At 42.5% G+C, this 13,606-nt stretch overlaps 1 protein-coding gene across 2 annotated transcripts; it reads left to right on the plus strand.

Annotated features, from left to right (window-relative positions):
• The first annotated feature begins 797 nt into the window (after positions 1-797).
• rgs7bpa (regulator of G protein signaling 7 binding protein a) lies at positions 798-7,797 on the plus strand. Of its 2 annotated transcripts, none has more exons than XM_028989051.1 (6): positions 798-1,261; positions 2,338-2,504; positions 4,812-4,988; positions 6,310-6,454; positions 7,002-7,072; positions 7,470-7,797. In XM_028989051.1, exons 1-5 carry the CDS (start codon positions 1,118-1,120, stop codon positions 7,029-7,031), a joined length of 663 nt encoding a protein of 220 aa, XP_028844884.1. In that variant the 5' UTR covers positions 798-1,117; the 3' UTR covers positions 7,032-7,072; positions 7,470-7,797. The 2 variants fall into 2 exon arrangements, with proteins under 2 accessions (XP_028844884.1, XP_028844874.1); XM_028989041.1 differs by having other exon boundaries at positions 4,812-4,942.
• Positions 7,798-13,606: the final 5,809 nt, after the last annotated feature.

Below are 13,606 nucleotides of genomic sequence, written 5' to 3' on the forward strand. Positions count from 1 at the left end.
TTCCAACACACCATGGTCTGGAGAAATGGAATTGAGTGACTGCCGTGTTACACCAGTATTCATAAAATGTTCTGTCCTCCTTAGTTTCATGTTTACTTTGCAAATTAAGACATTAATATAGTAATACAATGAATGAATGGACCAATAGTATTTAAGCTCTTTCAATAGGCCTACATGTAAAGTATCATTTCCAGAACTGCATTCTGATTCCTCCTCCGGGTTCACATATGGGCCGCTCTCCTCGTGTTGGTGCACATTCCCTCGGGGGTGTCTGGCCTCCTCCGACCATCCACTGGGTGAATCGGTAATTCAGAATAGTCTGTGAGTGTATGAGTGTATGGTGTGTTTGTGCACTGCAGTGGGCTGGATGAATACCCGTCCTGAGCCCAGTGTCCCAGGATGGGCTCCTGCAGCCACGACCCATAGGGTATGGAACATGAGTGAGAGAGAGAGAAGGTTCATGTATGAACATCATAAAAATATGCCTTCGAATTTTGTCCTTTCAAGGTTTGAGTCTGAGGCAGAATGGTCTGCAGGCAAAGGGCGTGGCTTTAATTTTTGCAACAAATGTGATTAATTCAACAGATTCGATTGCATTAAATGACTTTTAGACGTTTTAAAATAATGTCCTAAATACTGTCATGATCTGCGAAGCCCTCCCTCGCCCACGCCGCAATCCACCTCCTTAAGCACACGCCCTTAAAACCTCATCCTTCCCGTGCATTGCACGAGGCCACGCCCACATGTTCATATGTGGCCACGCCTACTTTCTCGACGCTCTGCGGGCGTGCCTGATTGGCTGAGGCGCGCAGGCGGCTGCGATGCTGCTCCGTAGCTCCGCGCTGCTCTGCAGACTCGCCGTCGTCCCGCTGTCATTTCTCCGACATTGCGACATTCGTGCGGCGGGGACACCTCGCAGTCGTGCTGGAAAGCCGTACATGGATGGTGGGTCCGTCGCGGGGACGCTTCTCGGCTGAAGTGGAGGTGACTCGCGTCGCGGTCGCGGCGATGCGGAGCGGAGTCGGCGCTGCTCGTCCGCCAGCGGTGCAATAGACGCAGTCTCACGCCGCGACGCACCGTCCCCGTTCCCGAGGATCTGCCCGGTAAATGTGTATGCATGAGTTCCGCATCGAATGGGCGCAAGAACCGCCCCAGAAGCGCCGGGAACATTTTCCAGATCGGCGGCGGCAAGCCCCCTAGCAGAGACCCGGAGCGCAGGGACAGCGGCGAAGCCCAGCGCGCCGTGGCAGACTGCAGAATGGTGGGTATGGCGGGACACGATCTCGGTGTTCCTCTCTTTCATGAACCTGTTGTCCCCCTGCACCCTGCTGAGCGGCGAGCCTGAAGCCTGGGCCCTGGGAAAGGAGCGTTTCCATCCCAACCCAGCCCATGGAGATAGTCTCTCTACTCATTTACAGCAATAAATGAGTAGAGAGCGACTTACAATCAGTAGTTACAGGGACAGTCCCCCCCTGGAGCAATTTAGGGTTCAGTGTCTTGCTCAGGGACACAATGGTAGTAAGTGGGATTTGAACCTGGGTCTTCTGGTTCATATGCGAGTGTGTTACCAGCTAGGCTGCTACTACCCTACAATCTCGGCTTTCTAGAGACGTCGCGTACTTCACCTCTCCCAATTGATTGAATATAATTGTGCCAATATGGGTGAAGACCACAAAGACAAAGGTTCAAGCCCCACTTAGTACCATTGTGTCCTTGAGTTGCCCCAGCTGGACTGTCCCTGTAACTGCTGATTGTAAGTCAGTCACTGAGAAACGTGAAAGTGGCCTAGCAGCTAAGGACGCGGACCCGTAACCAGAAGGTTGCCGGTTCGAGTCCTGAACAGCCAAGGTGCCATTGACCCCACACACTGCTCTACGGACACCTGTCACGGCTGCCCACTGCTCACGGGCGCCCGGGGAGCCGTGTGTGGGGACGGTACCACGCTCAGTGGCACATGCTTACATGTAAATGTGATGTAGATTAAAGCACACGCCTACATGGTTCATTATCACTGCTGCTGACCACATCGAACGCACCAGTATGGTATACATCACATGGTGCTTGTTGAGACGTGGGAGCTGCACTGCTAATAAGCAACACCATCGACTCTTTGGGCATCGATTTGACAATGGTACCTGTTCTGTATGTGTCAGGATGGCATTACTGATGAAACCATCCAGAGCAGTCAGGAGTGCCTTACTTTAACCTGCGGCCTCACAGTATTAATGGCTTCCGTAGCTGCAGGATGAAGTTTGATCTCAGGGTGTCTGCACTAGATGAGCTGCTGATGTGCACCAGACTGGCTCACCACATGCACTGCTGTCCTTTCCTCTCTAGATCGTCCAGGAGTTCAATACACTTGTGGCTCTTTATCGGGAGCTGGTCATCTCGATTGGAGAGCTGTCCGCGGACTGCCCTTCACTTCGGGCAGAGATGCACAAGACGCGCATTAAAGGCTGTGAGATGGCGAAGACTGCACACCAGAGCCTGTCTGTCATATCTGGGTGAATATGAGCTCATTTATTAATTATAATCAACAAGTGATGGAAAAAGGTACATGGTGATTGGTGTTGATTGATATCAATATTGCAGGAACGGGTGGGAATGGTGGTACTTTCAGATTAACGCTCAGATCAGCCACCACCAGCTTCCTTAATTAGTGAACTCGGGAGAAGCCACAAAACCCTTTATCCTTTATGGATTGTAATAGTCTCACCATCTAATCAGTTTATGTGAGGATTCAGACTTCAGATCATTGTCTGTCTGGGAGGGGCAGCCAGATTTTGATTGAAATTGTCCATGATAGTGACAAAGTTTAAGGGAAAAGAATTGCCTCACAACATCACCGAAAGGTTGGAATAAAACATTTTGTCCCATTTTCACTACACTATAAAAATAGAAATATAGTTCTTCAACATGGATTTGTGCCTGATGGTTGTTGTGGAGACCTAGATTTGACTTTTTTCTTACCCTGTTCATCATTGTACATGGGGTCAAGGTAAACTTGAATCCTACATAGTACATTTCTTACCACCGTTCCTGGACTTCAGCCTCATTTGGCTTGTGTGTCGCTTGTCTTTCTCGTGCTTCACATGCTGGTGGGTGGCTGTGGACCTCTGTTTCACATGTACCCCGGTTAAGTGAAATTTCAATTGGCTTCACTTACATTTGTGTCAGACAGTGATAATGTTGAAAGCAATGATTTTTTAAATTTTATTTGGGTTTCAGGGTGAGGTAACACTGCTTCCCCTCTGTTGTGGTTGTGGTTGTGGTTGGCACCTTAGCCCCTCTGTAGAAGGGAACAATTTTTGTGAAACAATAACATGGACATAATTTCACAGTAAAGGAAGTGGTGTAACATTGCTTTTTGGGTGTTTGATGTAAATCCAGAATTTAATTAGACAATTTGTCACGCTTTTGCCAATTCTCCATGAGAGATTACAAAGACAAGGACAACCTGGAATCAGACCAAACTACATAAGCACTGTAGCTTACCTCCTTTTTAAGCATGTCCTCACACAAGCATGCAGGACAAGAGGGCTGCAGTTTTTATTGAAGCAATTGTTTTGTTGTATTCCATTTTATTATTGGCTCCATCAGTGGGCATACTGATAACCAAATGATTGTAGATATTCTGATGAACCACAGTGGACTGCGTATGATTGGAATCAGATTTTGGTTCAATGACTGAGGGTGTAAATTGGGTGTTTTCTGAGTTTGACCCTTATATGTAAATGAAAAAGCACATTTTAGTTCATTTTATTACTCACCTTTTATTGTATTTAATTCTTTATTTCCTAGAAGAACAACAAATAAAATATATTGCTTTAAGGTCAATATATCATGTTCATGACTCTTAACAAATAATTTATCATGCTGGACAAAAAAAAATGCTAAAAACACATTTTTAAAAATTTCTTTTTGTTCCTTAGTGCCCAGTATTCATACATGTTCATTAAATATAAGAATGTACTGTCTCAATTATGCTCTCCCATTTATACACTAAACACACAGACCTTCAATTACACAAAATCATCCATTATAAAGGTACAGCACCATCAACATCCACCTCCTCATCCTTGTTGAAAGCTCTCGAAAGCCATCACTCTTCGTGTGGCTTTTTACCATGAGCTTTGGCAGGCGGCAGCTTGTCTATCATGACATTGAATAAAGTAAAACAGCTGCTGGATTTGAATGTGAACATTCACTAAAATATGGCACATAAACTTAAGCCAGTGAACTTAAATGTGAAAGTGAGAGGCAATGCACATCAGCGTTTTTGTGCAGTTGTGAATCTTTACTTTCTCGTGATAACTTGTCATTATGACTACAAAACAAAACCTGATGAGATATTGCTCCATGATGCATCCAATAATTTACTTTGTCCACTTTTCCAGTTCAGTACTTTGGGGGTTGGAGCCGCAAGCTACATGTGCAGACATGATCAGGCCCTGGATGGGGCTCCAACACACACACAATCATTCACACATGCACACCCTAAGACATAAAAGTGATGAAGTCATTTTGTTGTAGTACAGCTTATGCAACACCAGATGGCAGAACATGGTCCGCTCCTTAACTCTGTGCTCTATTCCCCTTCACGTTTTCAAATTAAAAGTCCCAACGCATAGCTTTTGTTCCTTGACTTTACTTCACAATCCATTTTAAAATCAACATTCAGCTCATAATACGCATACCGCCTAATCCTACTGCCAATTTTCATATCTCCTATTAACTATTTCTACATTTTTCGGCTGTAGCTCCGAACCTGACTGTTCCGAACATTCTTCGTGTGTCTCGCTTTCGGACAGGCCGGAGGACGGGGAGATCCAGCCAGAGATTTGCCGCTTGTTCATCCAGCTGCAGTGTTGTCTGGAGATGTACATCACTGAGATGCTGAAGGCCGTCTGCCTGCTCGGCTGCCTGCAGCTCCACAGGAGAGGTGATGAAAAGGAGGACGGGCCAAAGCGCTATAAGACATGTAGCTGGTGGGGCTTATTCACTAGAATATGGTCATGCACATAAGGAATAGTAATAGGATAGTGAGGAATCACTTGTTACTTATTTGTGTCTTGAAGAAGAAAAAACAACAATTTTTTGGTGCGTTATTGTTTCTGTCACCAAGAATTAGATGTATGTAGATGATGTATTATAAGCACAAAGCAGTGTTGTCAGATGCTCATTCAAAAATGCACCAAAACTGTCATTATAAGCATTTCAGTGCAGGGACTAATTAACATGCTGAAATAAGATTTTAGTTCCTGATTAACTTTTCTCAACAAGCAATTTCTCCTGAAATACCAATTACAAAAGATTACAGAGCTACAAACTACAAAAGAACGAATCTTCTAAAGGAATATCAATTGAAAAACTGTCAGTTTTCAATAATGTTGATTTAGTACCTATATGTAGGATTTCAGATTTATCATTCTTTAATTTAAGGAAATGTCATTTACAGAATGCAGATGAGTACAGAGAATGCAGGGGTTGGATAATATTCTTTTTCAATGTGAATAGTGACTTTGTATCACCTTAATAAGTGCAGATTAAACCAGAGTAGTAGTTGTGTTTGGCGTGAATGATACAGTCTTTATATACAGTCCTAATACAGTAATAGACCAGTTAAATAGCATACCATAGGACAGGACACTTAAAGCATCATGATTTATGAATGAGTTTAGTTTTTATAAAGGTGTTTGTCAAAGGAACACAAACAAATCTTCTAGTGAACTGATTCTAATGATTCCGTTCATCACTACTAGTAACACTGAGCACAACAACCTGCCTCCTCCTTCCTCTGTTTACCGTTAACTTTTTTCATTAAGGTTTGAAAATGGTTTCTCTTATGCAGATATATTATTGGTACTTTTGTTCAAGAATTCTGATTGTCAAACTAGTGAAACCCAATGTCTGAAGTAGCACCTCAGAAATATACTCCTTATTGTATCAAACTGTCGCAAACTGTAAGCAATTTCACAATCAGGTGCTAAACGCTAAATAGCATAATGTTGAATAAATATGAAATCAAACTTTACACAAACTTTACATCTTTTCATTTACATTTACATTACATTTATGGCATTTGGCAGACGCCCTTATGCAGAGCGACTTACAACGTGCTCAGCTCTACTCAGTATTTTAGTCTTTCTTAAGAACTGAGAACTTAAACTTGGGGTGAGTGATGAGCTCCAGCACAATACACTACTATATGTTTGTAGTGTTCAACAGATCTGGGATTTCCTTGTCGTCAGGGAGGATGTGATGGGTAGTGTCTGAGGTGAACTGGCTGGAACTGACTGCCTTCTGCAGGGAAGGAGTCTTCTGCATCTGCCTGGATGGACAGCAGGGTGGAGGAGTGCTCAGATATTCCCATGTTGGAGGATACCTCCTCCTCTCCTGCCGAGAGCTCTCAGTCCTGTTTGCTGGTCAGCACGGACATAGACAACACAGAGAGGTGAGGAAATGGCAACTGTCATTGTCAGTTGTTTTTCATGCAGGGTCACATATTTCACGCATATCATACTTTTTAAGTGGCCATAAGGAAAATAATCTTTAAAAAGAAAAACATGTTGCTCCCAAATGGAGCATTTTTCTGGAACATCTGTCACAGCCACAACACTCAGGAAGGATTCACAGGCTCCTCCCACCATGCACAGATTGATTCTGTGAATTATTCATTTTATTCATTATAACTAGACAATAAACCAATTTGGCTAAATATTTTGGTAATTTGTTTGGTGAAAGATTTTTGGTATTCTGGTGTCCAGTACTATTGATACTGGAATATATTACATGCATATTGATGTTAAGTTAAACACTTAACAAAATATGTCTTTTTCACAGAAAAACAATTTGAAGAAAAATTCACCAGTCAGTAGTTACTAAAATTGAAAATATGCCATAATTTATGATCAAATTTATGTACTCTATGGGACATTTTCATCTTCAATCTATGTGATTCCCACATCCCACTCATGCTTCTTGTGTTGCTGTTAATACAGGGACATGAGAACGATGAAGAACCTACTTAGTAAACTCAGGGAGACTATGCCTTTACCGCTGAAGAACCAAGGTATGAAGTCTCTTTCAGCTCAAATCATCGTGGGTGGAACATCTGAGAATGGAACTGATTTTATGGATTGTTCGTGTTTGATTAGCATTGGCAATTTATGTGTACATCGCCATCCCATTATTGATCAGGCATAATGGTCTTTGTACCATGTGTTAATAATGGTTTAGTAAGGTCTGTAACCTCAGACACATTTTCTACTGTTTTAGGCATCATTTAGAGGTGATACTTTTCTCATTATCAACAACTGACAAATTTTGGACTATGCGACCAATAGCATGGCACACAACTGTTTCTGTTGCATTTGTGTTGTATTATTAACCTTTGGATGGCATCTACTGCTGCATCTTACTGCCTCACTGCTAACTTCACTCTGACATTTTGTCTTCTTTTTTCACAGATGACAGCAGCTTGCTTAACCTGACTCCTTATCCTCTGGTCCGTCAACGAAAGAGACGTTTCTTTGGCCTCTGCTGTCTCATATCCAGCTAAGAGCCACAATCAAGAAGAAAAATTACACAAGTTCCAAATAACCACTTACATTTATGGCATTTGGCAGATGCCCTTATCCAGAGCAACGTATAACGTGCTTTTACCATCAAATGTTACCATCAATGAAGTTGCCAGTTCTGGTTTACTAGGACTCAAACCATGAATTCAAATCATTTTATTCACTCTGTTGTAGTTTTTTTCTTCAATAAGTAAGAAAGTTACAAGTTAGTCTAAGTATTTTCTAAAGAGGAAGGTCTTAAGCTGCCGTAGGAAAATACTCAGCGACTGTGCTGTTCTGACCTAGAGGAGAAGTACATTCCACCACCGAGGGGCCAAGACAGAGAAGAGTCTAGATGAGTGTCTTCCTCATACCTTCATCGGTGATGGGGCCAGGCGAGCAGTACTGGAGGGTGCAAGGTATCACTTACCCATGAGACTCCCCTCCAGTGTGCAGCGTTACTGCCATCTCCTTTTTTAGGGTTTATGAATGTGGTTGTAATTTCAGTGTATCTTCTCCAGTAGTCATGCACACACACACACACACACACACACACACACACACACACACACAGTGCTCAGAAAAATTAAGGGAACACAAAAATAAGACATCCTACATCTAAATGTAAAAAAAATAAATAAATAAAATAAAATGAATTAAATATTCTTCTTAAATACAACAAAGTCACACAAAAATGATACATTTTATCATCTCATAGAGGTCTGGATTTGGAGATTTGGGAAAATACTACAGGCTGTAATGATGTAATGACCTTAAAACAAGGCTTAAATGAGGCTCAGTAGTGTCATACAAAATGTGGCCTGTATGACCTCCGTACAACGCCTGGCCCTGCTCCTGATGAGGTGGCGGATGGTCTCCTGAGCTACCTCCTCCCAGACCTGGACTAAAGCATCTGCCAACTCCTGGACAGTCTGTGGTGGATGGAATGAGACAATGTCCCAGATGTGCTCAATTGGATTCAGGTCTGGGGGACGGGCGGATCAGTCCATAGCATCAATGCCTTTGTCTTGCAGGATCTGCTGACACTCTCCAGCCACATGTGGTCTAGCATTGTGTTGTATTAGGAGGAACCCAGTGCCAACCGCACCAGTGGTGGTCTCACAAGGGGTCTGAGGATCTCATCTCGATACCTAATGGCAGTCGGGCTACCTCTGGCCAGCACATGGAGGGCTGTGCGGCCCCTGAAAGAAATGCCACAACATTATGACAAATCGGTCATGCTGGAGGATGTTGCAGGCAGCAGAACGTTCTCCACGGCATCTCCAGATTCTGTCACATGTGCTCAGTGTGAATCTGCTTTCATCTGAGCACAGGGCGCCAGTGGCGAATTGGCTGATCTTGGTTTTCCTTGGCAAATGCTGTAAGCCCAACCCCCACCTGTGGACACCTGTGGGCCCTCATGTTTCACACATTCACATTTGTGGCCTGCTGGATGTCATTTTGCAGGGCTCTGGCAGTGCTCCTACTGTTCCTCCTTGCGGAAGTAGTGGTCCTGCTGTTGGGTTGTTGCCCTCCACCAGACTCCTCCATGTCTCCTGATGTACTGGCCTGTCTCTTGGTAGCGCCTCCTGGACACTACGCTGACAGACACAGCAAACCTTCTTGAGCTGCACTACCTGAGCCACTTGTGTGGGTTGTGGACTCTTAACATCAATCAGAAAGCATAGGAAGTGAGAAGTGGTCTGTGGTCACCACCTGCAGGACCACGCCTTTATTGGGGACGTCTTGCTAATTGCCTATAATTTCCACCTGTTGTCTATTCCATTTGCACAACATTTGATGTGAAACTGTCAATCACTGTTTCTACATTTTGATTTCACAGAAATGTGATTGACTTGGCGTTTCATTGTGTTGTTTATGTGTTCCCTTTATTTTTTTAACAGTGTGTGCGTGTGTGTGTGTGTGTATACACACACGCACGCACGCACACACACACACACACACACACACACACAAAATCATTTCATTCTGAAGACATTCCCTGCCAGTTTTGGGGATTCTGTAAGTAAATACAAGAGGGTCTATGGCTTAGTAATGAGAGATGCTATGGTGTAGTTTTTCTCCCATAGCTTGAAGATTAATTTATTAATTTGCTTGTGAAAATGTATCAGTAGAAAAAATCATATATATGTATCTGAGACTGGGCATATAGAATGGGTCTGCACAATGAAATTAACAGGGGTTTTTTTTGCTTATTAGCTACATTATTTAGTCTTCCATAAACGGATAACCTGTATTCGACTTTTTTTTTTCAACTCTAGGAGTATAAAATGCCTAAAAAGCCTTTGTACAAATAATATCTGTATGAAACATTAGGACTGTACATATACTACATGTTAGTCTTGCACTCAAAATTATTTTTGAAATTTGGTGGTCTGACAATTGTTTTGACAGGATAAGTCCTGGAAAACCAGGACGAGAGACTGAGAGTAACTGAAATGAGCTCTAAGACTATAATGGCATAAGGAAGGATTGTGAAGTGGCAACTGAATCTCTGTTATTTTACACTGATAATAAAAACATTTTTTATTTAAACCGGACTTGAGTTAAGAAATATTTTTTATTATTATATCATAGATTCATATGTATGTGCTAAAATGCTAAAAGGGAATGTGTGATCTTAATTCTGATATGAATTAAGTGTTTCCTCATCTTATAATTTACCAGTAAAATGTCCTTGGTGAAATCATAAGGAAAGTGGAGAAGATAGTCATCTGTGATCCTTTTATGTTTTTAATGGATATTTGGTTCTGCATTTAATTGGATTTTCAACCATCCTCTACAGTTATCTGACAGTATCTCCTAAGCTTTGATTCTGTCCTTGTATTATCATTATCAACTGTGGCGAAGTTTAATTAAGATTTCCTCTTAAGTTCATAAATTCCTCATCATACCTTCTTGTAATGTAACTGTGTTTGATATAAGCATTTATTTATACACAGATTGACCTGTAGAAAATACAGACCATTTACTCTTTTCATATAAATTTCAAATAATTTTAGGTTATTTAGAACTTTCAAATAGTATTCCTTTATTTCTGATGTTTAATGTTGTCATTAATGAAACAATTGTTTCTTTATCTGTAATACTACACTATAATTATTATTTAATCTGCCACCATTTATAGTTGACATTTGGTTCCCACTTCCTCATTGCATGACTTCAAATGATACAGAATACAAATTATTATTAATGATAAGTGGGTTAGAGCAAGTCTACTGTTACAGAACTTTTACTCTAGAGGGAGATAAAGGGCCATTTCCAATACATTGGACTTTCCTACACAGTGAGCCCTGACATTTTCATTACGGACATTACACATGTGTTCATACTTTACCTTGCATTTGTAAAAAAATATGTCTTGTGATCTCTGAACCATTCCTTCACAGTTAAAGCATGATGAATCCTGGCATTGTCATATTGAAACATGCGTGTAAAAAAATGACAGAGAAAAATCAATTGATTTAAAACTGTGGTCATTCAGTATATTCAAGATATCATCTGACTTGTCACACAATATTTCTGAAACCAGACCTGACCAACTGAAGCAACGTCAGATCATTGCACTGCTTCCAAACAGAGTTGTAAACTACAACTACGACTATACCTGATGGCAGCATTACATAATGCGCTTCTTTCTTTTGGCCATTGTTTCAGAGACCAATCTTTATGCTCCTTAACAAACTGAACCCTTTTTTGGGGCGCAATAATATGCAGGTTTGCAACCCTTTAATTGTGTTGGGTTCGGACCACTCAGTAACTGCCTTTACCTCCATTGCGATTCCCTCGGCACTGATTTTTAGCCGTGAAACGGCACCTCCCTCATGAAGAAAGAGCATTTCTCGGCCTTCTCACATAACTGGTACATGAGCAAGCGGGAGAGGACCGCCCTCACATGCTGGACATGTTCCTCTCTGATTTTTTTGACCAACCAAAATGTCATCAATGTACACGACTACAAAGGTCATCTGCATGTCTCTGAGAACGTCATTGACGAAACCCTTGAAAACAGCCGGGTCATTAGCGAGACCATAGGGCATCACCCTATATTCATAATGTCTTGAAGGTTTGCTAAACGCACTTTTCCATTCATCTCCTGCTCACACGCGCACCAGATTATAAGCACTCAAGCGTCGTAAATAAGGTCACCCCCCCGGAGGCGCTCGAAGGTAACCTGAATCAGAGGCAGAGGGTAGGAATACATCACCGTCACACCATTGAACCCCCCCCCCCCCATAATCAATGTATGGGCGCTGTCCCCCATCCTTCTTCTTTACAAAAAAAAAGAAACTTGTAACCCTCAAAGTAACCCTCAGCCACGTATTCCTTCATTGCCTGATGCTCTGGTTTGAAATGGGAATAGATATGCAACTAAGGAGGTGTTTTACCTGGCAGGAGGTCTATTGCGCAATCCCAGGGTCGGTGCAACTGGAGTCGAGTCGCCTTGTCAACCGAGACGGCCTTGTGCAAATCTCTAAACTCGGGGGGGAATAGTGAGGGGTTGCTGTTCATGTGGGCTTTCGATTGTCATGGCGTGCACAGGAATGGGGATAACAGAATATCAGGATGTGGGGAGAGAAACACAAGGATGGTTAGCAACACACACTGACACAGTAATCACAAATTGTCCAGGCTGGGAGGAAAAATTCTGGAGTTAAATCATTGCTAATCATTGCTGAGGATAAAAGGAACTCCTTTAACAGGCAACTCCGGACGAACAGCTACTTCACACGGACCGGAAAATAAATAACTTTTTGTGCAGTTTTCTTTTTTAATGTTGGACAATATGCGATGAGATTGTCAAGGTTGAGGTGGATCTACACCAAGGATCAGCTCTGGTGATGGGCAGGTTTACAGGTGAGGTTGGACAGGATCCCACATAGATTGTGAAATTTTCAGATGACATTGTGCTCTTCAGTGAAAGTAGGGTGCAGGAGGGTGGAAGAGAATGTGGAGATTTGGAGATTTTCTCCAGAGAGGAGAGGAATGAAGGTCAGTTGGGTTAAGACAGAGCAGATGTAGGTGAACAAGAGGGAGGACAGCACAGAGAGAAGAAACTGAATATGTTGTAGGAAAAGGATGCTAGGGATGGAGCTGCCAGGCAAGAGTAAAAGAGGGAGGCCTAGTAGGCCTAGTTTATGGATGTGGTGAAAGAGGACATACAGGTAGTTGGTGTGGAAGAGAAAGATGCAGAGGATGGGAAATGGAGGTGGTTGATCCACTGTGGTGACCCTAAGGGGAGCAGCCGAAAGATAAAGAAGGAGACAAACTTCAATGTAATTCCTGGAGGTGCCAGATATAGCTGTATGCCCTGTATTTAGAGGTAGCACAGTTAGTGCTCAGAGATCAATGGTAGACAGCAATCCTCTGGAACCCATGGTCTCATGATCCCATCATAGCTCACCTGCTTTTGACCTCCATCAAGCCATGCATTGTAAAAATCGGTCACGCACTGTCACCTCCCCAGTCAGCACTTGTATTAAGACAATCGTAAATGATATGGTTTAGTGTGTTTTCCTGGATTACAGCTTCTCTGGGTCAACAGGTACAGAGAGTCAGTACATCAATGCTATATTTCGAACAAACTCATGTAGAAGGGATTAATGATTAAAGGAATTGTCAATGTTATTTCATACAAGGCGATGAGATGGACATTTTGAAGTGCCTGCTGTCCCCTAATTTATTTATTTGAAATGAATGGTCTGCGTTCTCTGCCCCACATCAAAAGCCACAGATGGACCTGCTGCACAAGACTCCTAACCACGCCTCCTGAAGTGGGACTAATATTGTGCTGCTTTTCAGTTGACTGCATTTTGTTTCAGGCCATCTCACCGGTGTCGTTATTATCAAAATCCCCTTCTTCGCACATGTCGAGTGTTTGCGCCTCCTCTTCACCACCTGCCATGACACTGTGCAGTCCCAATCATCATAAAATTATTGACCCACCATTTTACAGTCAGGTGGGCCTAAATTAGGTGAATTTCAATAAAGTTGATGTATCTATTGACCAGCATTTTGCAGGCAGA

Source organism: Denticeps clupeoides, chromosome 1 (genome assembly GCF_900700375.1).
Source record: "Denticeps clupeoides chromosome 1, fDenClu1.1, whole genome shotgun sequence".
Classification (NCBI taxonomy): Eukaryota; Metazoa; Chordata; class Actinopteri; order Clupeiformes; family Denticipitidae; genus Denticeps; species Denticeps clupeoides.

Excerpts from the sequence above, each read along its gene's own strand:
- rgs7bpa (XM_028989041.1), top strand. The coding sequence starts at position 1,118 with ATGAGTTCCGCATCGAATGGGCGCAAGAACCGCCCCAGAAGCGCCGGG. Across the intron at positions 1,262-2,337 it reads CCGTGGCAGACTGCAGAATG|ATCGTCCAGGAGTTCAATAC; the intron begins GTGGGTATGGCG and ends TTTCCTCTCTAG. Across the intron at positions 7,073-7,469 it reads TTTACCGCTGAAGAACCAAG|ATGACAGCAGCTTGCTTAAC; the intron begins GTATGAAGTCTC and ends CTTTTTTCACAG.